Raw genomic sequence first — 27218 nt, 5'->3', positions numbered from 1 at the left:
CGGTGGGGTTTCCCCACAAGCACAGTAATTTCGGGCGAATTCATTAAATGGGCTTACGTAACTAGGGTAGTAAGGTTGTTAAGATTCTTGCAGTGCATTTCATAATAGTTTTATTCTAAACGAATGATTATGTAGTTGAATAGGCCTAAATCTGCATTAATTATTCTTACGCATTGCTAATCTAATTAAAATTAGCTCCACTATTACATGTAATAGTGGAGCTAATTTTCATTGCCAGCCGACTCTGTTCGCCAGAACTCATTCACCGTAACTCACCCGCTGGTAGTAATGAGACAGTCCCTTCACGATATGTAAAGATGGTGGGACTTAAATGCTTACGTGGCTGGGAAAGTCCTAAGTTATTGGTATTGGCGTCTTTGTTTTGTTTATGACAACAGTGAGGGTTTTCCGTGCCTGATCACGCACATGACTTGGCGGGGGCGGCAGTTTAAACACGCTGCGTGCGTTTAGATGAACGGTTCAACATGTTCGGATTAGGATTTATCATGTGGTTCGTATACTGTTTTCTGTACAACCGTGTCCGGTGTATCGGTGCGTCCGGTGATTCGGCGCACTTGGTATTTTGCTTAAAGGAAACATGACACGAGACCATATTATAGCTCATTTTAAAAGAAAAATGATATAAAAATAATATACAAATAACTTTATAACAATAAAATACGTGTAGTTAACTTAAAATGAAGAAATTGCGCTAACCAGTATCAAAGTACGATTTATGCATATTTCTTCGTGAGCGTTCGGAAAAAAAGGGAAGTGACGTCAGAGCCGCTGTACTCTTCCATTGTTGTTAACTGTTTATATATGGAGTAAGGGGCTTACGATCTTTTCAGTCCAACAGTGCCGTACTGCGCGGCCTTCGGGTGTAAAAATAAACAGTTTAAACGATCGGGATTGTCTTTTTATGGTTTTCCAAAGGATTGTATCCGAAGAAAGACGCGTGTATTTTATCGCAAAAGAAAAGATTGGACACCAACACCGCATAGTACTTTGGTGTCCGCCTAATTACAGCCCGGAGCCCGAACGTTACCCGGAGACAAAAAACAGTACTCGGTTGCGAATGCCGAGGTGTACATTGTACATATTTGGCACAAAGATACACCTCAGCATGATGTATTTATATATGTTAAAACAAAAATGTAGAATTTTTTATTTATTAATTTTTTGGAAAAAAAAAGATTTTTCATGTTAGGGCTGTAGGCCTACATAACAAAATCTGTATTCACCGTCCGAAGAAGGAAACGTCAATAAGTAATTAAATATGGCATATACAAACATGGGATTTGGCATGAGGATACATCTCAGTACGATGTATTTAAATATGTTTTTAAAAAACGTGTAGAAAACAATAATAATTTTAAATAATGTTTTTAATCTTCGGGCGGAATACGTTACAAAAACGTTCCTCATCGCCCGAAGCCCCAAAGCAACACGAAGTTCAATACAAAAAACCCCACTACTGTCGGTGTCGAAATAACTATTATGTTTCATCCACGGGCTGACTTGAGAATCGGAGTGTTGTTTTAGTTAATTGGTCCTTTCTTTCCGTGGCCTGCACATGTGATTCCTGATTGGCAGGTGTATATTGCAGGGTATCGACCAGGTAAGTGATTACCACGGTCTAGACATGCGTACAAAATACGTGCCAGTTTTTTTAAGATAACAGGGTATTGTGGCGTAACCTGTCGCGACTATAGTACAATGTTAATGGACATTATTAGCCGCCCTGCTTCATTACTGTAAATAATGCTGTAAAACCCTTGATTAAGTAGACTTTCCCATCTAAAATTACAAAACTGACCAATTACGTAGTACCAAAGAAAAGAAAATTATCACTTGGGTATCGTGAGTGGTCGTTTTTACTCTAACGCACCCTACCAATAAGCCTAATAATATGCTACTTTTTTTTATGAGAGAAAAATACTATAACCCCATTTCGTTCTATTGATGCAAATAGAAATATATTTAGTTTAAAAGTTGATTATACTCTCAAGTCATTTATGTTGTTTTACAAGCCAGGTTAATGAAAGTGAAGCGCCTTGTCGTAAATTAGAGCGTTTGTTTACACTGTGCATACAGATTTCATTATGTACAGCCCGAACATAAAAAATGCGATATTTTCTAAAAAAAAAAAAAAAAAAAAATGTTTGTCCTACATTTATATTTTTTACATATTTAAATACATCATATCGAGGTGTATCTTCATGCTAAATATGAACAGTATACACCTCGGCATTAGCATCAGAGTTTTTGGTTTGTCTCCGGGTTACTTTCGGGCTCCGGGCTGTAAATTGGTCGACCGGTCTGGTCTGGCACCATCAGTTTCTCCACCCTCCGACTCGCTATCCGTTTTTTCTTCAGTATCACTGTTGTAAGTAAATGTGTGTCTTTCTTCATTTACTAACAGCTCATATTGATACGGCAAAACGTTTTGCGAACGAACACTCATTGTTTTGGTAAGCTGTGCAAGTCTTAGATTCTTTATGAGTGGTACGGACTAATGCTTTTAAGTGTAAGGCTTCAGATCAAGCGACGCGTCTCTGACGTCAGGGACCTCGTGATTGCCCTGCTCATTAAAGATCGGCAATTTCCGCTAAGAGCTCGTATCTGGGGTTCTTTTATGGAGATATTTTAAGTAATTAATTTTTTATATATTTTTTTTTTAGGTGATTCAATTTATAATTAATTGTACATGGTTGGTGCCAAATATGGTTTACGTGACGTGACATGTTTCCTTTAAGTATGCTTGGGAAGTTGTCATGTTGTCGGAGTTTTTAACGAATTAAAGTTCAATTCCTTTTTCAATAGTTAATCAAGTATCAACATATTTATTGTTAAGGGTGCCATTTTTTTTTTTTTTTTAGAATTATCAGTAATTATATAATAATTTCAAAATAAATCATTCACCTGTTTTCGTGTTTATAAACGCGAAGTAGGTCATCCTTATTGATATTAAAGCCGCACACCCTAGTTCCATCCAGCGAAAATACATTATAATTTGGTTAATCTACAAACCTGTAACACACTTAGATCACGTTTTTATCAAATGGAGTGAAAAAGCAGGTTTTATATCGATAAATACCATGGGAATCCCCATGTCCCAATTGCTTGAAATAATTTTGAAAGTTAGTATTCTGATGTCACCGGTAGATGTCGCTTGAAGCACAACAATGCCTATGTCATGACAAATTTCACAGAGTGCGCACAGACTTGGGGTGCGTTCTTTTCACCTCTCCTGGACTTGTTCCAACTGTCCTGGTTGTATCCCCTCTCCAGATATCGTAAGACTTAGCAAAATTATTGGTTTTAAGGGTTTGTAACGTTTTGTATTGAGACACTTACTTGTGTGAACTTTATTGTTACTGAAAATGTTCACGAACTGTGAAGAAAAATCTCACAAATGAACAACAACAAATCGGATGTTGATTGCGCGAACCGTGCACGAGAAAACAAACCGAACCAAAATGGTAACGGTCACGTGGTATACCAACGTCTGTGACATTGAAATGAAAATATCCCGTCTAAAAATAGATTAGACCGTGTCTGCTCAACGGTTTTTTCTCAAACATGCGTGCATTTTTAAGAAATAAGAAAAATGCATTTTGTGGTATTATTAAAACCAGGATTACCAGGATTACCAAAAAACACTTCAGGTGAATGGAAATGTATATTCTAAATAATAAACGGTAAGTAAAGTGCAGTTTTATTTGTGAAAAAATGGGTTTAATAGCGAAAAACAACGCCGTAATGGTTAACAACTAGCCGTAACTAGGGTGTGTCCCTTTAAGAATGTTAAAACCAGTCTAAAAACACCTTTCCCGCATTTTAAAAATTATAGTAAACAGTATAAATGTAATTATATTTGTTCGGTCATTTTTTATTTAAACCGAAAAAGAAAACACAGACAAAAGCAAACAAAACGAAAATTTTACACCTTAATTGACAGTCATTCCAGTTCACAATTGTCACATTGTTATAAAAAATAAAAGCGAAATAAGATCCATGTGTGTGCACAATCTACCCGAGAAAAATAAAATCCATGTAGGCAACTTAGCCATGCATGACAATGAACATGTATGCATCTGCAGTACTGTGCCACTCAAGAAAACGATTCCGAAACTGATCATGAGATGGGTCATATGTGATCGTTCATTTTCATAGTAATATTTTTAACAAGACAAAACAAAAAAGTACTAAAATAATTCTGGGACAATAGTGTAGCGTTTAAGGGCTAAAAGTGAGGTCATGGGCGGTTTATAAATAGCGGGGTTTACGAGCCACATCTACTGCGCCGAATCACCGGACATGCAAATCGTTTTGGATACAAGGGGGTGCCTATATTTATGCACCAATTTAAAAATATTTATTTACTACAGACATAAAACAGTTTGTAGTGTATTTCAGATTATGCACTTCTTCATTGGTGAGAGACACATTTTATTAAATATTTCACAATGTTCACATAGAAAATGGTCCTTGAAAGCTTAGGTGCGCCGATACACGGGACAGCACTGTATCCTACGTACATTTTGTTACTCGTGTTTTGATTCTTGCCTATACCGTGTGCGCTAAACAATGATATATGTTGCGCCACTATATCAGTATATGTCACCTTGGTTGGGGGAGGGGGCGGTACGGGTAGGACTTTCCTTTGGCACTGTCAGGTATAAAGAACATTATAAATACTTATAATAGAGTTAGGGTTAGTGACAGTGCCAAAGGAAAGTCCTTCCCCTCCACCTCTACCCCCCAAAAATAAATATAAATAAAATATTACCGCCATGTAGATAGGTTTTTTCTCGTTCCAACCAGTGGACCACAACTGGTCAAAGGCCGTGGTATGTTCTTTCCTGTTGGTGTAGAACGACATATAAAAGATCCCTTGCTGCATTACGAAAAATGTTGCAGGTTTCCTCTAATGACTACATGTCAGAATTATCCATTGTCTGACATCCAATAGCCAATAATTAATTAATCAGTGTGCTCTAGTGTTGTTGTTAAACAAAGCAAACTTTAACAATAGGGATCCATATTACTCCTTTATGCACTTTCTCACAGAAAGCTCCACATAACTTATAGAAACGGATTTTAACCCCGTCAACATGTCTCCCATTTCAGAACAACAAGATGTACCCTCCTAATAGGCAATATATACAAGATATCACGTGTAGGAAGGTGCCAAAATGAGTGTGTGTGCACACACACACACACACACACACACACACACACACATAAATACATGTACAAATATATATAAACCATCGCTACTGTTTGCCACCACCATCCCCGCTTCAGACACCAGTGTAACATTATTTGAAACAGCTGAAAATTATCAGTCCAGGGGTGGATCCAGGAATTTTAGCAGGGGGGGTCCAGTCTTGAGCCTTTGAAGGGCCCCCCCCTCGATAGGAAATTTTCATATTTGAAGATAGCTTTAGATGGATTTGAAGTATATTCCCGTTATCAGCGGGGGGGGGGGGGGTCCAGACACCCTTGACACCCATCCCCCCCACCCCCCCCCCCTGAATCCGCGTCTGCAGTCAGAACATTGCCATTGTATTATAATTTATCTAAGATGCTAAGAAATTATATTTGGCTCATCCAAATGTCGTATCTATCTTGCTATGTTACAGCAGTTACAGTAAATGTTTATTTGTCCCTTACTGATCCAGCCAGAGAGGACTACAGGTTTCGTCTCCATCATTATGCACGTCTGGATATGTTGATCTGTCCATCTGTCCCACATATAGTTTTTCGAACATTTGTTTTTGCAATGCCTCAAGATAAGTTTGTATATAGTTTTATCATGTAAAGTTACAGATAAATTTTTAGTTTCATGGAGATTTACCCATTTTTGACAGTCATGGCCAGACCAAGTTTGACTTTCACAGGAATATATTCAAGGGCCATAACTCTGTCAGAAATGGAAATTATTCCTTTTTGACAGTTATGGCCCTTGAACTTAGGTGAAAATCTGTGGGCTCTCAGTGATGTCGTGGATAAGCCATCGGACAAAAGGCTGGTAGGTACAGGGTTCGCAGTCCGGTACCAGCTCTGACCCAGAGCGAGTGTTAACGACTCCGTGGATAGGTGTTAGGTGACTAGAGCGAGTGATAACGACTCAGTGGGTAGGTGTTAGGCGACTAGAGCGAGTGTTAACGACTCAGTGGGTAGGTGTTAGGTGACTAGAGCGAGTGATAACGACTCGGTGGGTAGGTGTTAGACGACTAGAGCGAGTGATAACGACTCAGTGGGTAGGTGTTAGGTGACTAGAGCGAGTGTTAACGACTCAGTGGGTAGGTGTTAGGCGACTAGAGCGAGTGATAACAATTCAGTGGGTAAGTGTTAGGCGACTAGAGCGAGTGTTAACGACTCAGTGGGTAGGTGTTAGGTGACTAGAGCAAGTGTTAACAACTCAGTGGGTAGGTGTTAGGTGACTAGAGCAAGTGTTAACGACTCAGTGGGTAGGTGTTAGGCGACTAGAGCGAGTGTTAACAACTCAGAGGGTAGGTGTTAGGCGACTAGACCCTCTTCTCATTTACTAACCACTAACAATTAACAACTAACCCACTGTCCTTGACAGACAGCCCAGATAACTCAGGTGTGTGTGCCCAGGACATCATGCTTGAACCTTCATTAGAAAAGCACGAAAATAAGCTGAAATGGGGTTCGACTGATGTCGTGGTTAAGCCATCAGACATACGGCTGGTAGACCGGCCTCGGTGGCGTCGTGGTTAGGCCATCGGTCTATAGGCTGGTAGGTACTGGGTTCGGATCCCATTTGAGGCATGGGATTTTTAATCCAGATACCGACTCCAAACCCTGAGTGAGTGCTCCGCAAGGCCCAATGGGTAGGTGTAAACCACTTGCACCGACCAGTGATCCATAACTGGTTCAACAAAGGCCATGGTTTGTGCTATCCTGCCTGTGGGAAGTGCAAATAAAAGATCCCTTGCTGCTAATCGGAAAGAGTAGCCCATGTAGTGGCGACAGCAGGTTTCCTATCAAACTCTGTGTGGTCCTTAACCATATGTCTGACGCCATATAACCATAAATAAAATGTGTTGAGTGCATCGTTAAATAAAACATTTCTTTCTTTCTTTCTTTTTACATAAGGCTGGTAGGTACTGGGTTCGCAGCTTGGTACACCGGCTGTCACCCAGAGTGAGTTTTAACAACTCAATGGGTAGATGTAAGATCACTACACCCTCTTCTCTGCAACTAACCACTAACAATTAACAACTAACCCATTGTCCTGGATAGACAGCCCAGATAGCTGAGGTGTGTGCCCAGGACATCATGCTTGAACCTTCATGGGATAGGCACAAAAATAAGCTGAAATGGGGTTCGACCAGCCTCAGTGGCGTCGTCGTTAAGCCATCAGACATAAGTCTGGTACATGTAGGTACTGGATTCGCAGCCCGGTACACCGGCTCTCACTCAGAGGGAGTTTTAACGACTCACTACACCCTCTTCTCTCTCACTAACCACTAACAACTAACCCACTGTCCAGGACAGACAGCCTTAGATAGCTGAGCTGTGTGCCCAGGACAGCGTGCTTGAACCTTAATTGGATTGTTTTAATTTACAGAAAATTATGTGTTTTCAGGCTAGTGGTTGTTCCAGTGGTTCTGTTGGCACTGGTTATACCGAGTGCTGTCAGCCGACATCACTGTCCAATGGTGTGTTTCTGCAGCAAAGGTCTGATGTCTGTCAACTGTCAGGGGAAAGAACTGCAGCAGGTACCGCTGGACGTTCCATGGGTGGTGGAGAAGCTGTACCTGGGTCATAACAGGATTTCACAAATTGAACAGAAAGTCTTCAAGAACTTTAAACATTTAAAATATCTCGAGTTGAGTTATAATCTCATTTCCAACATTCCTTCGTATGCATTTGGGAACTTAACGGAATTGAATGTGACGTTTTTGGATCACAATGTGATAGCGACCATCTACCCCTTTGCTTTTGGAAACCTGTTGACCCTAAATAGTGTGGATCTGAGGAACAACCAGATTACTGATATCATGAAGAACGCTTTCAGCGGATGTCCTCTGTTGGCGCGAGTCACTCTTACAACCAACTATCTCGACAGTGTTGATGATGATGCTTTTGAGTATGCTCAATCAGTGAAGTATCTATCTCTTTCAGCCAATCGTTTCAAGGTAATACCCAGCGTGAAGCACCTCACTGGCCTTCAGTCTCTGATTATGGAAGGAAACCAAGTAAGAAATGCCACATTTCCCATTTCTTTCCTTGACGTGCATAACCTAAATGATATCGTTCTTAGCAACAACCCTATTGGAGTACTGACAAATAACACATTCAGACATTTACAGAATTCAAATGTGAGGAAACTTGAGATATCAAGATGTAATATAAAGTCTGTGGATAACGTTACATTCAGTTATCTGAACAAACTTCAGTCTTTGAGGATAGGACAGAACCCACTTGATGCTGAACAGCTGGAGAAGATACTGTCTGGACTGCGGAATTCTGAAATAGTTTCTCTCGATATTAGAAACTTGCAGCTTGATGGGAAGATACCATCCAATACATTTGCAATATTGAGAAATAGTTCCTTAAGATATCTGCTGATGTCTAACAACAAAATTAAAGCTATTCCGGATAAAGCTTTTGCAAATCTTCCAAAACTACTAACAATTGATTTATCTGCCTGTAAAATCGAAGATGTTTCTGAAACAGCATTTGAGAACCTTGCCATTACTATATTGTTTTTGCACGACAACAGTTTAACCGCTGTCCCAAAAGGATTACCACCTTCCATACAGAAACTCTATTTAAATGGAAATAATATCGTCAGTCTTGCTGATGAGTCATTTTATAATCTTAAAAATGTCAGAGAAATCCACCTGAGTAAGAATGGTATCCACGAGCTACACGAAAACTGTTTTACCGGGGTGCGAAATCTCAGAAAACTGTATATGGACAGCAACAAAATTGCAACACTACCCCGGAAACTGTTCAATCCTCTGATTAGAATAGTTTCTCTGGACCTCAGCAGAAATAACCTGAAGGTCATACCGTTGACTCCAGGGTTGTTTACCACCCTTTCGTCTCTAGAGAATTTAAGTCTGGCAGACAACCAGTGTCACTCTCTTCCTTTGGATATATTCCAGGGTTTAAGTTCTCTTATGCACATTAATTTGAAAAACAATGACTTTGGACCCATTTTTGCTGGAGACAGATACAGCCAACTGCTGACAGGACTAACAAAGGTCCAGACCATTGATTTGTCCAACAACAACATCAGTGTCCTCCGTGATGCCACATTCATGGACTTAACATCCTTAAAAGAGCTTAATCTTGAGAAAAATAGGATCTCCAATTGGGGGAGAGATCTGTTTGCATCGACAAACTCGCTAAAGACACTTGATCTGAGTAACAATATGATATCGACACTATCAATGACATCACTGAAAAATCTTCCACCTCTGCAGTCGATTAACATCTCTTATAATCCCTTCGCATGTACTTGTGATTTCAAGGAGTTCTGCCGCTGGATGAAGACAACAAAAACTAAATTACAGGAAAAGAATAAGATACTCTGTAATTCCCCTTCAACATGGCACAACAAGAAAGTGGAAGAATTTTGCTTGGCCAACATTAACTGCATTGATTACACCATGTACTACATTATTGGAGCTGTTGGTGGTGGTTTCATCTTAGCTTTCATTCTGGGTTGTTGTCTTTATAGAAACCGATGGTTTGTCAAGTTGAGATGGTATCGAATGACAAAGTCCTGTAGGTGCACTGGAAAGCGCCGTGGCCAATATGAAGTAATTCCAGGGAAAATCGAGGAATTTGATGCCTACATATCTTGTGCTGAACTGGACCAGGAGTGGGTTGCTGATAAATTTTTGCCTGGAATTGACAAAGGTGAGCTCAATGGAAAGGCATTTGAAGGTAACTTTCATCTTTGTTTTGCTTGTAGGGACTTCCAAATTGGCAGATATACGGTTGCGTGCATTGATGAATGCATCCATAGCAGCAGACATGCGTACATTATTCTGACCAAGAATTATATTGAGTGTACATTCTGTCTATTTGAACTATATCAAATTGTCAATGCTAAAATAGATGGATTGATTGATGATTACACTGTGGTTAAAGTTGGAAAACTCCCACCCAAAAAGATACCAAAGATTCTCCAAAGAATGCTTGAAAGAAGGGAGTTTATTGAATGGCCTGACATAAACACTGCCGAAAATGATTTCAAGGAACAACTCATCAACAAGTTGGATCACGCAGCAGGAGAAACTTCTGTTATGGAGCCACGCGCATCTCGATATCAGACTGTTTGAATCTTTATCCCACAGATAGTTGGTGAAATACAGGCAAGTGGAAGCAGAGTATTACCATTATACTAATGTGTGCCAGTGTATGTCGTAACATGTAAAGTATTTCAAGTCTGCATTACAAATACCCAAGTTAATTCAAGTCCTTACTGTATGCACAGTTTAACACGTTCCCTGTGAGATATTTAAATAAGAATTTAATACAAACACAAATGTCCAAATGCCAGGATTGAGGTTCCTTGCAGCTTGCCAAGTGAGCTATAACACTAAACAAGTCGGGGTCTTGACGTCTGTTAATTGTGTGATTTTGTTTCTGAAATCGCTCCATAATATTATGGTGACTTGGACTTCTCACTACGGCTAATATCTCGGCGACTTGGGCCGACTTTCGGCTAAGAAAACGTTAATTTCTCCGAATCATACAGAGGGAAACTTTTGCACTGCAACAATGCGTTGATCAGCATTTATTAATGTAGTGTTCTTCGGTTTAATAAATATGCACACACGATCAACAATTTTCTCACTGTCCCTCACAATAAATTCCCTAAAAGCGATTTAGTCCATGGGTCAGACCCTGAAATTTTATGAACTGGTATCACCTTGACGGGCAACTTCACAGGGTGGTTTTTGAAAAGTCCTGTGTCTGTGGCTAATAAGATTAATGTAATAGACTTTTAAAAGGATTATCTTTTTGGTTGATATCACCCCGTAAACACAATGAGGCGATAACTAAGTTAAATTTTGTTTTGTTTAATGACACCAGTGACGGGTCCAGAAAATCTGTTTGGGGGTAGGGCGCACAATGACACGTGGCAAATGATCCCGAAGGGATTCCTCGAATTCTCCAATGTAACAAAAATAAATAAATAAATTAAAATTCTGAGTAGGGGAAACAAAATGTATCATAACTTTTCAATCAATAAACACAGCCACACATTACCACTCAGAATGGTTATATTAAACCCATACTGGCCTCGGTGGCGTCGTGGTTAGGCCATGGTCTACAGGCTGGTAGGTACTGGTTTCGGATCCCAGTCGAGGCATGGGATTTTTAATCCAGATACCGACTCCAAACCCTGAGTGAATGCTCCGTAAGGCTCAATGTGTAGGTGTAAACCACTTGCACCAACCAGTGATCCATAACTGGTTCAACAAAGGCCATGGTTTGTGCTATCCTGCCTGTGGGAAGCGCAAATAAAAGATTCCTTGCTGCCTGTCATAAAAGAGTAGCCTATGTGGCGACAGCGGGTTTCCTCTAAAACAGTGTCAGAATGACGATATGTCTGACGTCCAATAGCTGATGATAAGATAAAAAATCAGTGTGCTCTAATGGCGTCGTTAAATAAAACAAACTTTACTTTACTTTATATTAAACCCATCTACAAACTAACACATATGTAGGTGTCATTATTTGTGTATCATTCACATTCTGTGTAATTACGACGAAATAGTCCCTCAGACATGAAATTATTAATGGCAAGGGGTCAGATTTTTTAAAAACACCAACACGTCATGACCTTTTCACACCTGGTAACCTAATTATAAAACCAATTTGTACATATCGTATATCACTTTGTAGAGGGGTTTGTTATGAACACTTTGACTGGTAATTTGTGTGACTATGTTCATTGGTTGCAAAGTTATGATACAGTTTGTTTACTCAACCCTCATTATGTTTACGGGTGGTATGCACCAAATTGCTACTCCTTAGAAAAGTCACATGAATTTATTAACAACAGGCATAGACTATTAAAAAAACATCACAAGAGTTTGCTTGCCCAGGTGATACCAAGTATGGCACTGGCGCATGCACTAATACCAGACCCCCACCCCACTCCCTCTGAACTACTGCCCACCTTAAGCTGTGCTCCAATTAGTACGACTGCACCAGCCTCAATGGTGTTGTGGTTGGTAGGTACTGGGTTCGCAGCCATATACCGGCTGCCACCCAGAGTGAGTTTTAACGACTCAGTGGGTAGGTGTAAGACCACTACACCCTCTTCTCTCTCACTAATCACTAACAACTAACCCACTGTCCTGGACAGACAGCCCAGATAGCTGATGTGTGTGCCCAGGACAGAAAGCTTGAACTTTTATTGGATATTAGCACGAAAATAAGTTGAAATGAAATGAAAGTACGGCTGCGTTGTTCTTGAAGTGTTTCCATGTTTCGATCGGATCGTGGTGCGGATCCAGCTAGCCTGCATATGAATACCAAACAGGATTCCCCCGGATCTTAGGGTTTCCCCCAAATCTTTATAAATCTCGTTAAGCAACCCGTTATGGCTGCTTCATTTCGGTGGGGGCAGGACGTAGCTTGGTGCACGGTCGGTCTAGTATTGATCCCCGTCGCTGGACCCATTGGGCTGTTTCTCGTTCCAGCCAGTGCTCCACAACTGGTGTAACAAAGGACGTGGTATGTACTATCCTGTCTTTGGGATGGTGCATATAAAAGATCCCTTGCTGCTAATCGAAAAGAGTAGCCCATGAAGTGGCGACAGTGGGTTTCCTCTCTCAATGTATGTGTGGTTCTTAACCATATGTCTGACACTCTATAACCGTAAATAAAATATGTTGAGTGCGTCGTTAAATAAAACATAATTTTCCTTCCTTCATTTTGGTGTGTCAAATTATATGTTGCTCTTCTTCTAATAGTCCCGAGTACTCTGGCGGTAAGAGGGCTACCAACCATCCAAATGTCCGTCTAGCTCTCTTACACTGGGGCTATTCGTCTTCACAATAGGTGATTTGAAAATGATATGCTTCTTGGATGCAGTGACCACACTACCTTTCATTACTTTCCCGCGCACAGAATCTGGCACTAGAAATTGCACACAGAATCGTGTTATTGGTTAGATAGCTCGAGTCCCCTCCAGCCCTCCCCTTATTGATATTGATATTGATATGTATGTATATAATATATCTACATGTATTAACCGTTAATAATAATATACCTATTGTTTTAGTTTGTTTAATAAATACATCTCCACACCCACCCCACCCTACATATCAATATCAGTAAGAAGAGGGCTGGATGTGACTTGAGTTAATGGAAAGATAAAGTTTGTTTTGTTTAACGACATCACTAGAGCACATTGATTAATTAATCATTGGCTATTGGATGTCAAACATTTGGTCATTCTCACTCAGTCATCAGAGGAAACCCGCTACATTTTTCCAAATGCAGCAAGGGATCTTTTATATGCACTTTCCCACAGACAGAAAAGCACATACCACGGCCTTTGTCCAGTTGTGCACTGGTTGGAACGAGAAAAACCTCAATCATCTGAATGGATCCACCAAGGTGATTCGATCCTGCGACGCAGCCACCTCAAGTTAGTACTCGACCGACTGAGCTAAATCCCGTCCCTCTAATGGAAAAAGGGCCAAATGTGTAATTTAAAATGGTAACTATTTGACAATGTTTTATAACTCGGGTCAGGGTCAGTGCCTTAAAATTAGTTTGTACATTTACACTTTACAGAGAAACGTCAATTATCTAGTTGCAAATTATATCCAAAACATTTTAAAAGTGGTAAAGCTCAGGTCAAATGTGCGGTCAGTCTGGGATCGATCCCTGTCGGTGGACCCATTGAACTATTTCTCGTTCCAGCCAGTCAGTCTGGGATCGATCCCTGTCGGTGGACCCATTGAGCTATTTCTCGTTCCAGCCAGTCAGTCTGGGATCGATTCCTGTCGGTGGACCCATTGAGCTATTTCTCGTTCCAGCCAGTCAAGTGTTTAATGACTGGCATATCAAAGGCTGTGGTATGTACTATCCTGTCTGTGGGTTTCCTAAGACGTAAAATTACCAAATGTTTGACATCCAATAGCTGATGATTAATTAATCAATGTGGTCTAGTGGTGTCGTTAAACAAAATGTTAAAAAGTTAATTTCATTATTTATGATGGAGTTTTTAGAAATAAATTGTCTACTTGCATGTACTACATATGTATTTAATGTTGGTCTTTCATGGTTTTATTAGTAGCGATGTATTATGGTACTGTGTTAATAATACTGCCTATGTGATGTCAGATCTGAAATTTAGTTGTGCATATTTTATATGAAATCGGGCATTGAAATTGATTGTTATTAAATGTGTATTGTGTTTAGTTTAAACAGACACTTAAGTCCCAAAACACACTGACGCTGTCTTGGGTCTTACTAGCTCGAACAGTTAAAATAAAATAAAAAAAGATATATATATATAGTTAATATTAATAAGGGGTAGGGTTGCAGGGGACTTGAGCTAGGGTCTCACTACTGTGTTTACTCACTAGTTTGTTTATTTTCCTGATGGTGTTAGTTTCACACTGATGAAAAGTCGATGGGTATCGTTATTGACTGCCTGTTTCAGGAGATGGTTGTCATCAGGCGCATATGCAAGTGGGTAGGGGTGTTGGGGTCGAACCTTTCTCTCCCCCCCCCCCCCCCCCCAATACTCCAAGCAATTATTTTTTTCAGTGTATTTTCTGGGCGAGTATAACCGTAACATCTAATTATATATATGCACTATAATGTGGGCTCATTGGGCTATTTCTCGTTCCAGCCAGTCAGTATATAATGACTGGTGTATCAAAGGCTGTGGTATGTGCTATCCTGTCAGTGTGTTTCCTAAGTTGTAAAATTACCAAATGTTTGGCATCCAATAGCTGAGGATTAATTAATGAATGTGCTCTAGTGGTGTCAGTGTGTTTTAAATTTTAAAAAGTTAATTTCATTATTTATGATAGTTTTTAAAAATATATTGTCTACTTGCATGTACTACATATGTATTTAATGTTTTTCTTTCATGGTTTTATTAGTAGTGATGTATTATTATAGTAGTGTGTTTATAATGCTGCCTATGTGTTGCCAGATCTGAAATTTAGTTGTTGTGCATATTTTATATGAAATGGGGCATTGAAATTGATTATTAAATGTGTATTGTGTTTAGTTTAAACAGACACTTAAGTCCCAAAACACATCGACACCGTCTTGGGTCTTACTAGCTAAAGTCCCTTCACCCCACCCCAGCCCTACCCCTTATTGACATTGATATGTAGAGGGGGTGGAGTGGAGGCATATTTATTAATTAAACAAACAAATTAAAACAGTTAATAGACATATCAATATTAATAAGGGGTAGAGCTGGAGGGGACTCGAGCTAAGGTCTTACTACTGTGTTTACTCACTAGTTTGTTTATTTTCCTGATGGTGTCAGTTTCACACTGATGAAAAGTCGATGGTTTTAATATATTTTAAGCTGGTTTCAGTGAAATATATTTTAAGCTGGTTTCAGTGAAAGTTTAGTGAGCTCCGTGGTCTAGTGGATAAGCTGCTGACAATCAAGCTGACAACAGTGGTTAAAATCCTATCAAAGCTGGCTCACACATTCATTCAACTTTATCATCTATCACCTTCTGCCTATCATTCTCATTATCTTAATATAAAAAACTTTCTAGTTTCTCCCACGATTTCAGTTTGTTTCGACCCTTTCTGTCAGTTTCCTCCAACTCTGTCTTCTGAGCCGATGATTAATAAATTAATGTGCTCTAGTGGTGTCGTTAAACAAAACAAACTTTAAACTTGTAGTTTAGAGTGAGACCGTAGAAACCTGCTGTAGCCACATATCTAGACCACTCTTACCAGATGACCACAGGACAGCACATACCACCATCTTTGATACATTAGTCTTGGGGTATTAGTTGGGACAGCAAAAAATACTAAACTTATTAATTTTGGAAAAGAAAGCTTTCTAGCTTAGTTGGTTACTAGATGATAGAAATCTTCTACTCCACTGCCATACAGTTAGTCACTAAAATACATTTATTTGATTTTAATATCATTACTGACTGCCTGTTTCAGGAGATGGTTGCCATCAGGCACATATGCAGGTGGGTAGGGGTGTTGGGTCGAACCCCCCCACCCCCTACCCCCCTATTCCAAGCAATTATTTGTTTCAGTGTAATTTTCCGGGTGAGTATGACCGTAGCATCTAATTATATGCACTATAATGTATTTGTTTATAACATACAAATGTAGGTTTTAAAAGTGTACTTAAAGGGTTTTTTCCCCAGATATTAACTTCAATTTTGTTGAGATACTAACTGGTGATTTGTCAAGACACTAACTTGAAATTATAAGACTAATTAACATTTTGAAGATACATATACACACGTCTACTGCTGGGTAGATACATTTAAAGCGAATTATATGTAATGAATGTATTCTTTTAACATAAATATTAATTACAGAATTTTGTGTGCTACAGAAAATTAAATGTGGACTGTTTGTTAATACTGCAGTCTCCAAGATATTTTAATAAAACAGTTACATTAAACTATATTCGAGACTGCAGTGTCAAGAAGTTACATTAAACTATATTCATGACTGCAGTGTCAAGAAGTTACATTAAACTATATTCGTGACTGCAGTGTCAAGAAGTTACATTAAACTATATTCGAGACTGCAGTGTCAAGTTACATTAAACTATATTCAAGACTGCAGTGTCAAGAAGTTAATTAAACTATATTCGAGACTGCAGTGTCAAGAAGTTACATTAAACTGTATTCGAGACTGCAGTGTCAAGAAGTTACATTAAACTATATTCGTGACTGTAGTGTCAAGAAGTTACATTAAACTATATTCGAGACTGCAGTGTCAAGAAGTTACATTAAACTATATTCGAGACTGCAGTGTCAAGAAGTTACATTAAACTATATTCGAGACTGCAGTGTCAAGTTACATTAAACTATATTCAATATCAAGAAGTTACATTAAACTATATTCGTGACTGCAGTGTCAAGAAGTTACATTAAACTATATTCGAGACTGCAGTGTCAAGAAGTTACATTAAACTATATTCGAGACTGCAGTGTCAAGAAGTTACATTAAACTATATTCGTGACTGCAGTGTCAAGAAGTTACATTAAACTATATTCGTGACTGCAGTGTCAAGAAGTTACATTAAACTATATTCGAGACTGCAGTGTCAAGAAGTTACATTAAACTATATTCGAGACTGCAGTGTCAAGTTACATTAAACTATATTCAATATCAAGAAGTTACATTAAACTATATTCGTGACTGCCGTGTCAAGAAGTTACATTAAACTATATTCGAGACTGCAGTGTCAAGAAGTTACATTAAACTATATTCGAGACTGCAGTGTCAAGAAGTTACATTAAACTATATTCGTGACTGCAGTGTCAAGAAGTTACATTAAACTATATTCGAGACTGCAGTGTCAAGAAGTTACATTAAACTATATTCAATATCAAGAAGTTACATTAAACTATATTCGAGACTGCAGTGTCAAGAAGTTACATTAAACTATATTCCAGACTGCAGTGTCAAGAAGTTACATTAAACTATATTCGAGACTGCAGTGTCAAGAAGTTACATTAAACTATATTCAATATCAAGAAGTTACATTAAACTATATTCGAGACTGCAGTGTCAAGAAGTTACATTAAACTATATTCGTGACTGCAGTGTCAAGAAGTTACATTAAACTATATTCAAGACTGCAGTGTCAAGAAGTTACATTAAACTATATTCAAGACTGCAGTGTCAAGAAGTTACATTAAACTATATTCAAGACTGCAGTGTCAAGAAGTTACATTAAACTATATTCCAGACTGCAGTGTCAAGAAGTTACATTAAACTATATTCAATATCAAGAAGTTACATTAAACTATATTCGAGACTGCAGTGTCAAGAAGTTACATTAAACTATATTCGAGACTGCAGTATCAAGAAGTTACATTAAACTATATTCGTGACTGCAGTGTCAAGAAGTTACATTAAACTATATTCAAGACTGCAGTGTCAAGAAGTTACATTAAACTATATTCAAGACTGCAGTGTCAAGAAGTTACATTAAACTATATTCCAGACTGCAGTGTCAAGAAGTTAGATTAAACTATATTCGAGACTGCAGTGTCAAGAAGTTACATTAAACTATATTCAATATCAAGAAGTTACATTAAACTATATTCGAGACTGCAGTGTCAAGAAGTTACATTAAACTATATTCGAGACTGCAGTGTCAAGAAGTTACATTAAACTATATTCAAGACTGCAGTATCAAGAAGTTACATTAAACTATATTCAATATCAAGAAGTTACATTAAACTATATTTGAGACTGCAGTGTCAAGAAGTTACATTAAGCTATATTCAAGACTGCAGTGTCAAGAAGTTACATTAAACTATATTCCAGACTGCAGTGTCAAGAAGTTACATTAAACTATATTCCAGACTGCAGTGTCAAGAAGTTACATTAAACTGTATTCAATATCAAGAAGTTACATTAAACTATATTCGAGACTGCAGTGTCAAGAAGTTACATTAAACTATATTCGAGACTGCAGTGTCAAGAAGTTACATTAAACTATATTTGTGACTGTAGTGTCAAGAAGTTACATTAAACTATATTCGAGACTGCAGTGTCAAGAAGTTACATTAAACTATATTCGAGACTGCAGTGTCAAGAAGTTACATTAAACTATATTCGAGACTGCAGTGTCAAGTTACATTAAACTATATTCAATATCAAGAAGTTACATTAAACTATATTCGTGACTGCAGTGTCAAGAAGTTACATTAAACTATATTCGAGACTGCAGTGTCAAGAAGTTACATTAAACTATATTCGAGACTGCAGTGTCAAGAAGTTACATTAAACTATATTCAATATCAAGAAGTTACATTAAACTATATTCGAGACTGCAGTGTCAAGAAGTTACATTAAACTATATTCAATATCAAGAAGTTACATTAAACTATATTCGAGACTGCAGTGTCAAGAAGTTACATTAAACTATATTCCAGACTGCAGTGTCAAGAAGTTACATTAAACTATATTCGTGACTGCAGTGTCAAGAAGTTACATTAAACTATATTCAAGACTGCAGTGTCAAGAAGTTACATTAAACTATATTCAAGACTGCAGTGTCAAGAAGTTACATTAAACTATATTCAATATCAAGAAGTTACATTAAACTATATTCGAGACTGCAGTGTCAAGAAGTTACATTAAACTATATTCAATATCAAGAAGTTACATTAAACTATATTCGAGACTGCAGTGTCAAGAAGTTACATTAAACTATATTCCAGACTGCAGTGTCAAGAAGTTACATTAAACTATATTCGTGACTGCAGTGTCAAGAAGTTACATTAAACTATATTCAAGACTGCAGTGTCAAGAAGTTACATTAAACTATATTCAAGACTGCAGTGTCAAGAAGTTACATTAAACTATATGAGTACAGCTCAGATCATGGGTACAGAAACTGTTACACCTAGGTCAAATATTAAACTTTGCACAAATCATGTGAAATGACACTAATTTACTGACTGATATCTAAACTATGTAGATTTATAACTTGCAGATCAAGAACATAAGAATTTTGCTCTTGACGGAGCATTTCATAGCAAGACATGCATATCTTCTGCTCATAACATGGTGTCTTGTGATGCATAGTAACTGACAATAAATAAGGTCATTTCACAATTAAACCCAAAAACAAACATGAATAAGTGGAAGACTATGTGAAGACACCAAAAAACCCAAATTGTGTATATACTTAAAGTTTAGAAGTGACACTGTAAAATAGACACCGTTATGAGCAGCAGATTAAAAAAAAAAAGTTTCCAGGTAAAGAAAACTAACACCATTGGACATATACAACAATGAACACAATATGGTACATGGAAATAGATTTATTCATCATTTATGATAACCCAAAATCAATAGCACACATTGAAGTAGAAAGACTATTTCAAATCACCTTCTGCGCATAACCCAGACACTGATTATGCCAAAATACATCATAAAACACTGCAAATCATACAGATGTGACCCCATTTGACAGAATGACTTAATCATTCCTAGGATGTGTTAGCTTGTCTTGAGTAATAATAAAAAATAAAAAAATACAATGTAGTAGTATATATATGCTATAGACTTGTGACACAGAAAACCGGTAAAATATGTTTTTAAAAACTGAATCTTTGTAATATTTCGAGTTCACTTTTATAATGAATATAAAAGATTGGAAGTAGAAGCTCTGTAAATATACTCAGCAGGATAATATTGCCTCTCAATTAGTGTTCAGTTATAACATCTTACTTTAATGATTGGGAGAAAAAAAAACAATAAACGAAATATGAGGAAAAAATAGTTGGCAATCACTGGAATAAAACTTGTAATTTGATCACTGGGATCCAATACTAAACGGAAATCATGTAGGCAATTTGTGTCTTTAAAAGAAATCCTTGGAACAGGCATAATGTCCAGGATCTTATTGGAGAAAAAAAAACGAGGTGTCCAATACATCAGACATGACATAGTGCTGCCCCATTTTCCTCAGGAAACGCAGCTCTGTTCCATCGTCATCAACACTTTCAACCTGCAAAATATGAAAATGTCACATTATATAACAAGCTTGTAGTTGTACAATGTACTGACAAAATGTAAACATTTGTTTCATGTTTGTGCTGTTGATTCTGTTGTTTATCTTACAAGGTTTGTTGTCAACATCCAAATAAATTTTCAAGAGGTTTAAATAACTAAGTAATTTAATCCAAAACTTAAATCTGTTTTGTACATTCCATAAAGTTTTTTTTGGCACAAATGGCAAAAGGGGGTAAGGGGGTTAGGATCGGTCAGGTAACCCGAGCCACACATATTATTTAATTTGGTCTAATTGTATTTTACTTCCAGGTTCCTTGTAATAAAGTGTTAAAATGTAAAAAAAAAAACTTTCAATGGTTAACATAAAATGATACCTAAAAGTTATGTTTATAGATAAAACAACTAAGTCAATATTTTTTGTAGCATTTTTTTGTTAAAGTTTGTGGTTGCTATGGTTATGAAAATGCCTACATAAATAGCCAACGAAAAGATGGATTTTGATTATTTAAAGTTTTTTCGGCCATAACAAAGACTAACTAAAATAATCCTCAAAAGACTGTTCAGACATCTGCTTAAAACTTTTCTGTTCAAAGATTTTGATTACCGAATAGAAGTACATGAAACACAAAATAAAAGAACTTTAACCCTTTTTTGTTTCACCATCAAAGACTACAAAGAACAAAGTGGCTAGTCTTGTTAACACATCTTTTAGAACAGGTGGCAATTAGGGGCAATAAAAATTCTAAAGGTAGACACAGGTGGGCCACACAGGTGGGAGGTGTTACTATACAATACATTCAACCTCACTTTGAATCTGTAGTATCAAAAGGATGTGGATTATCACATTGGTGATAATTAAAAGTTCAAAATATTTCAAAAGACAACATAAAAGGCTTTTTTTTAAGCTTTGTACTCTTGTACTTCAACAAATAAATGGAGTGTGTTATGAGCAGCATGCCATGAGTTAAAATTTACTTACTTATTACAAAAATTAGGCAGATATATTTCAAGCACTATTTCATTAATGTGGACCAACATAAAGCTGGTTTAATTAATTAGGCACATTGATTTGCAAACAATCACTTCAGCTCATAACAAAGGTTCCAAAAATTAAAATAAAATGGGTGTCTGTGTTATGAGCAGAATACCATGAGTTACAATTGGGTTAAAATTTGCTTATTTATTAAAAAAATTAGACAGATATATTTCAAGCACTATTTCATTAATGTGGACCAACATAAAGCTGGTTTAATTAATTAGGCACATTGATTTGCAAACAATCACTTCAGCTCATAACAAAGACTCCAAAAATGGGTGTCTGTGTTATGAGCAGAATACCATGAGTTACAATTGAGTTAAAATTTGCTTATTTATTACAAAAATTAGACAGATATATTTCAAGCACTATTTCATTAATGTGGACCAAGATCAAGCTGGTTTAATTAATTAGGCACATTGGTTTGCAAACAATCACTTCAGCTCATAACAAAGACTCCAAAAATAAAAATAAAATGGGTGTCTGTGTTATGCGCAGAATACTATGAGTTAAAATTGGGTTAAAATTAGCTTATTTATTACAAAAATTAGACAGATATATTTCAAGCACTATTTCATTAATGTGGACCAACATAAAGCTGGTTTAATTAATTAGGTACATTGATTTGCAAACAATCACTTCAGCTCATAACAAAGACTCCAAAAATTAAAATAAAATGGGTGTCTGTGTTATGAGCAGAATACCATGAGTTACAATTGGGTTAAACTTTGCTTATTTATTACAAAAATTAGACGGATATATTTCAAGCACTATTTCATTAATGTGCACCAACATAAAGCTGGTTTAATTAATTAGGCATGTTATATGCGAACTATCACTTCTGCTCATAACGAAGACGCGATTCTAGTGGTGAGAGAATGACCATCAAAAATGCATTTATCGTCATAAAATTTATCACAAAGTGTCAAGTAAAAAGAATAAATATTAACAAAAGAAATACTAACCTTCCATTCGTGTGCACTGCTCGGTTATCAACCAAATTGAAGAAAAACGTCCCTGGATCAAATTGTCTTCCTCTCATAACATGTGTCAAAACCAACAGACACGAACGCAGATCAAGCTCTCTTTGTAAATCACAACGTGCTTGGCACAAACCAATGACGCGTTGCTTTTAGTAAACAACTTGTGGAATGTATTAAGCAAATTTAGAACATATCACAATTTTACCCAAAGTTGCAGCATGTGTTCTTTCGCTCATAACGCACAGGACACCAATCACTTGCGAGTTACATATATGACCATAAATTACGTAATTTTACAATCACAAATCTCAGTTTTTCCCCGTGTACAGTACTAAAGTGTACATATTAAGCCATGTGGTCTTTGTGACGAAAAAACACTTTGTTGCAGTAGATACATGCGTCGTCTAGAATTAATGTAAATAAGACACTAATGGTTATGAGCGGAATGTAGATTTATCGCCAGTAAAATCATGCAATTTACTTAAATATACATGGAAACAATTTAATGAGAAAATAACAAGAGTATTTATCTTATGTTAGGTGGTAGTTGTGGTCTGTATATTGCTTTTGTACATGGGGCATTTGTTGATCAAAATTTGTAGTCGTCATGATGTAACAAAATGGCCATGGTTTTTACCCACTATTACTGTCGTTTTAGCTTTTTCCTGAACTTGGTGCAAACCAAACATAGCAAACTTTGCTCCTACTAGGTTCTATAAAGTCTTTCCTGGACATAGTTGTAAAAGCAACTTTGAATTTTTTTACATATCCTTTGAAAATTGATTTTTTGTTCAACATACACTCAGTGTACCCATGATCTGAGCCGTACTCATATTCAAGACTGCAGTGTCAAGAAGTTACATTAAACTATATTCCAGACTGCAGTGTCAAGAAGTTACATTAAACTATATTCGAGACTGCAGTGTCAAGAAGTTACATTAAACTATATTCAATATCAAGAAGTTACATTAAACTATATTCGAGACTGCAGTGTCAAGAAGTTACATTAAACTATATTCGTGACTGCAGTGTCAAGAAGTTACATTAAACTATATTCAAGACTGCAGTGTCAAGAAGTTACATTAAACTATATTCAAGACTGCAGTATCAAGAAGTTACATTAAACTATATTCAAGACTGCAGTGTCAAGAAGTTACATTAAACTATATTCCAGACTGCAGTGTCAAGAAGTTACATTAAACTATATTCAATATCAAGAAGTTACATTAAACTATATTCGAGACTGCAGTGTCAAGAAGTTACATTAAACTATATTCGAGACTGCAGTGTCAAGAAGTTACATTAAACTATATTCAAGACTGCAGTATCAAGAAGTTACATTAAACTATATTCAGTATCAAGAAGTTACATTAAACTATATTCGAGACTGCAGTGTCAAGAAGTTACATTAAACTATATTCAAGACTGCAGTGTCAAGAAGTTACATTAAACTATATTCCAGACTGCAGTGTCAAGAAGTTACATTAAACTATATTCCAGACTGCAGTGTCAAGAAGTTACATTAAACTATATTCGAGACTGCAGTATCAAGAAGTTATTTTAAAATATATTCGAGACTGCAGTATCAAGTAGTAGATCTATTAACTGTTTTAATTTGTTTGTTTGTTTGCTTAATAAATATATATTGTAACAATTTGTTTGTTTTTGTTGCCAGTGCCTCTTGATCCCCCCCCCCCCCCCCTCCTCACTCCATCCTATGAAGTTTAGTTAGGCTAACATAAGCACAAGGGCTCCTATTTTTGTAGTGTGGCAGACCGATTTTTGCCTGAATCAAACGAAAATGCCTAAATCTGGATAACAACGTTTATGCATATTAATTACACTTAATTATTATCTATGGATATGAAAGATTATTCCTTTGGACCTTTCATATATATCCAACCACCAGCATCTTCTGACGCCTATGATATTGATAAATAAGGGGGATCGAAGCACCTCGGTAGAGCTACTCAACTAATTGGGGTTTTTTTCGTTCCAAACAGTGCACTACAACTGGTCAAAGGTCATGGTATGTGCTATCCTGTCTGTGGGAAAGTGCATATAAATGATCCCTTGCTACTAATAGGAAAATGTAGCGGGTTTCCTTTCTAAGACTATATGTCTGAATTACCAAATGTTTGACATCCAATAGCTGATGATTAATTAATTTAATGACACCACTAGAGCACATTGATTTATTAATCACCGGCTATTGGATGTCAAACATTTGTCAATTTTGACCTGCTACACTTCTCCATTGGTAGCAAGGGATTTTTTTTTATGCACCATCCCACAGACAGGATAGCACATACCATGGCCTTTGACATACCAGTCGTGGTGCACTGGCTTGAACGAGAAATAGCCCAATGGGCCCACCGATGGCGACTGATCCCCGACAGGCTGCTCTTTACAACTGGGCTAAATCTACTTTTGCTACAGTATTTGCATTTAAAACATGTTACACATGTATTAAATCAAAATGAGTTCCATATTCATTCTTTCAGTTTTGTATCTATACAATATGCACCTACGGTAATTATTCCCATGGAGTTTTGAACTTGGTACGGTATAATTTATAGTGCATTAGTGTAGACTATGCTGGTTAAATTAATCATTCAGTAGTGTACTATTAAGTTAGTTCCTTGTCATGTTTCGCACACTACTGGTATGGAGTATAGCTTTGCTGGTCAAACGGAAGCCAACGATTCCACATTAGAATGGATGTGAGAGTATATTGTTTATACACCAGTCACACACAGCCTGCATGTATAGGCCTATAGAGCTCCACTGTTTAATTTTCAACTTTCATTAGAAAAAATTTAATAATAAAAATTCAAATTTTTTTTTTTCTCCCAAATATCTATTAGTTTGTGGAGAGTGCCCCAGAGGATCAATGTACCAAGTTTCAGAACAATCCAATTGAAATTCTACAAAGACAGGCTTCAAAGTAAAAGCTGAAGGACCGACAACACAAGACAAATCAGTAAGAGAAAAGCACCACTGACGAATGTCATAGAAGAACGTAAAACTTCAGTTTAAATATTCTGAGTTTTTAAACTCTAAGAAAAAATCGAATGAAAATGTTCAGTTAAATTTTTATTTAAATTTTTAAAATTTAATAAAATTTCCAAAATGTCTACTAATTTGTGAAGACTGCCCTCAAGAATCATACTACAAAGTTTAAGAATTGTTCGATCAAAACTCTAGAAGATAGACTATTTCTATTTAAAATTTTATAAAAATTATAAATTTCCAAAATCTCTATTGTGAAGACAGCCCATGAGAATACTTATATCAAGTTTCAGAAAAATTCAATCAAAACTCTAGAAGATAAAGTTTTAAATTTTCAAGGTTACATTTCTATTTAAAATGTTTGAATTTAATAAAAATTAAAAATTTCCAAGATATCTCTATTAGTTTGTGAAGCTGCCCTGATAGAATCATAGTACATGTGTACCAAGTTTCAGAACTATCCGATCAAAACACTTTCAGAATATCAATTTAAATTTTAAAAACATTTAATAAAAATTCTAAAATGTTCAACATATCTCTCTATTAGTTTGTGAAGACTACCCCTAAGAATATTTACACTAAGGTTTGGAACTATCAAATCAAAACTTGAGGACAAAATAGACTTCTATTTAAACAATATAAATTTAATAAAACTTAGCAAATTCAAAATTTTCAAACTACATGTATCTCTCTATTAGTTTGCTTAGACTACCCCAGAGAATAATTATGCCAAGTTTCAGAACTTAAAACATTTAATAACAAAATTATAACTTTCTCTGTTATTAATTTGCAGAGGGTGCCCCAGAGGATCACGATTCAGAACAATTCAATCAAAACTTAGCAGAAGATAGACTTCAAAGGAAACGTTGACAGACGGATGGACTTCAGACAAATCAGTATTAGACAAGTTGACAGACGGATGGACTTCAGACAAATCAGTATTAGAAAAGTTGACAGACGGATGGACTTCAGACAAATCAGTATTAGACAAGTTGACAGACGGATGGACTTCAGACAAATCAGTATTAGAAAAGTTGACAGACGGATGGACTTCAGACAAATCAGTATTAGAAACGTTGACAGACGGATGGACTTCAGACAAATCAGTATTGACAGACGGAGACTTCAGACAAATCAGTATTAGAAAAGTTGACAGACGGATGGACTTCAGACAAATCAGTATTAGAAAAGTTGACAGACGGATGGACTTCAGACAAATCAGTATTAGAAAAGTTGACAGACGGATGGACTTCAGACAAATCAGTATTAGAAAAGCTCCCCTAATGAACATCATAGCGGAGCTAAGAAAACTTCATTTAAACCATAGATAAATACATTAATATAAATTATGTACATTTGGGGAAATATGTAGCAGAGCCACCAGACATCAAATAATAATTGCATCAACTCATCAGAGGCCGAACCCTGGGGCGGACATGCTTGAAACC

At 36.8% G+C, this 27218-nt stretch overlaps 1 protein-coding gene across 2 annotated transcripts; it reads left to right on the top strand.

Annotated features, from left to right (window-relative positions):
• Positions 1-318: 318 nt before the first annotated feature.
• LOC121389044 (insulin-like growth factor-binding protein complex acid labile subunit) lies at positions 319-26858 on the top strand. Of its 2 annotated transcripts, XM_041520652.1 has the most exons (4): positions 319-511; positions 7628-9915; positions 25626-25741; positions 26564-26858. In XM_041520652.1, the coding sequence occupies exons 1-3, from the start codon at positions 486-488 to the stop codon at positions 25679-25681; spliced, it is 2370 nt and encodes a 789-aa protein (XP_041376586.1). In that variant the 5' UTR covers positions 319-485; the 3' UTR covers positions 25682-25741; positions 26564-26858. The 2 variants fall into 2 exon arrangements, with proteins under 2 accessions (XP_041376586.1, XP_041376585.1); XM_041520651.1 differs by lacking the exons at positions 25626-25741; positions 26564-26858 and having other exon boundaries at positions 7628-10842.
• Positions 26859-27218: the final 360 nt, after the last annotated feature.

This window comes from Gigantopelta aegis, chromosome 14 (genome assembly GCF_016097555.1).
Source record: "Gigantopelta aegis isolate Gae_Host chromosome 14, Gae_host_genome, whole genome shotgun sequence".
Taxonomy (NCBI): domain Eukaryota; kingdom Metazoa; phylum Mollusca; class Gastropoda; order Neomphalida; family Peltospiridae; genus Gigantopelta; species Gigantopelta aegis.
Note: the sequence above shows the minus strand (reverse complement) of the source record. Positions and strands in the feature narration are given on the sequence as shown.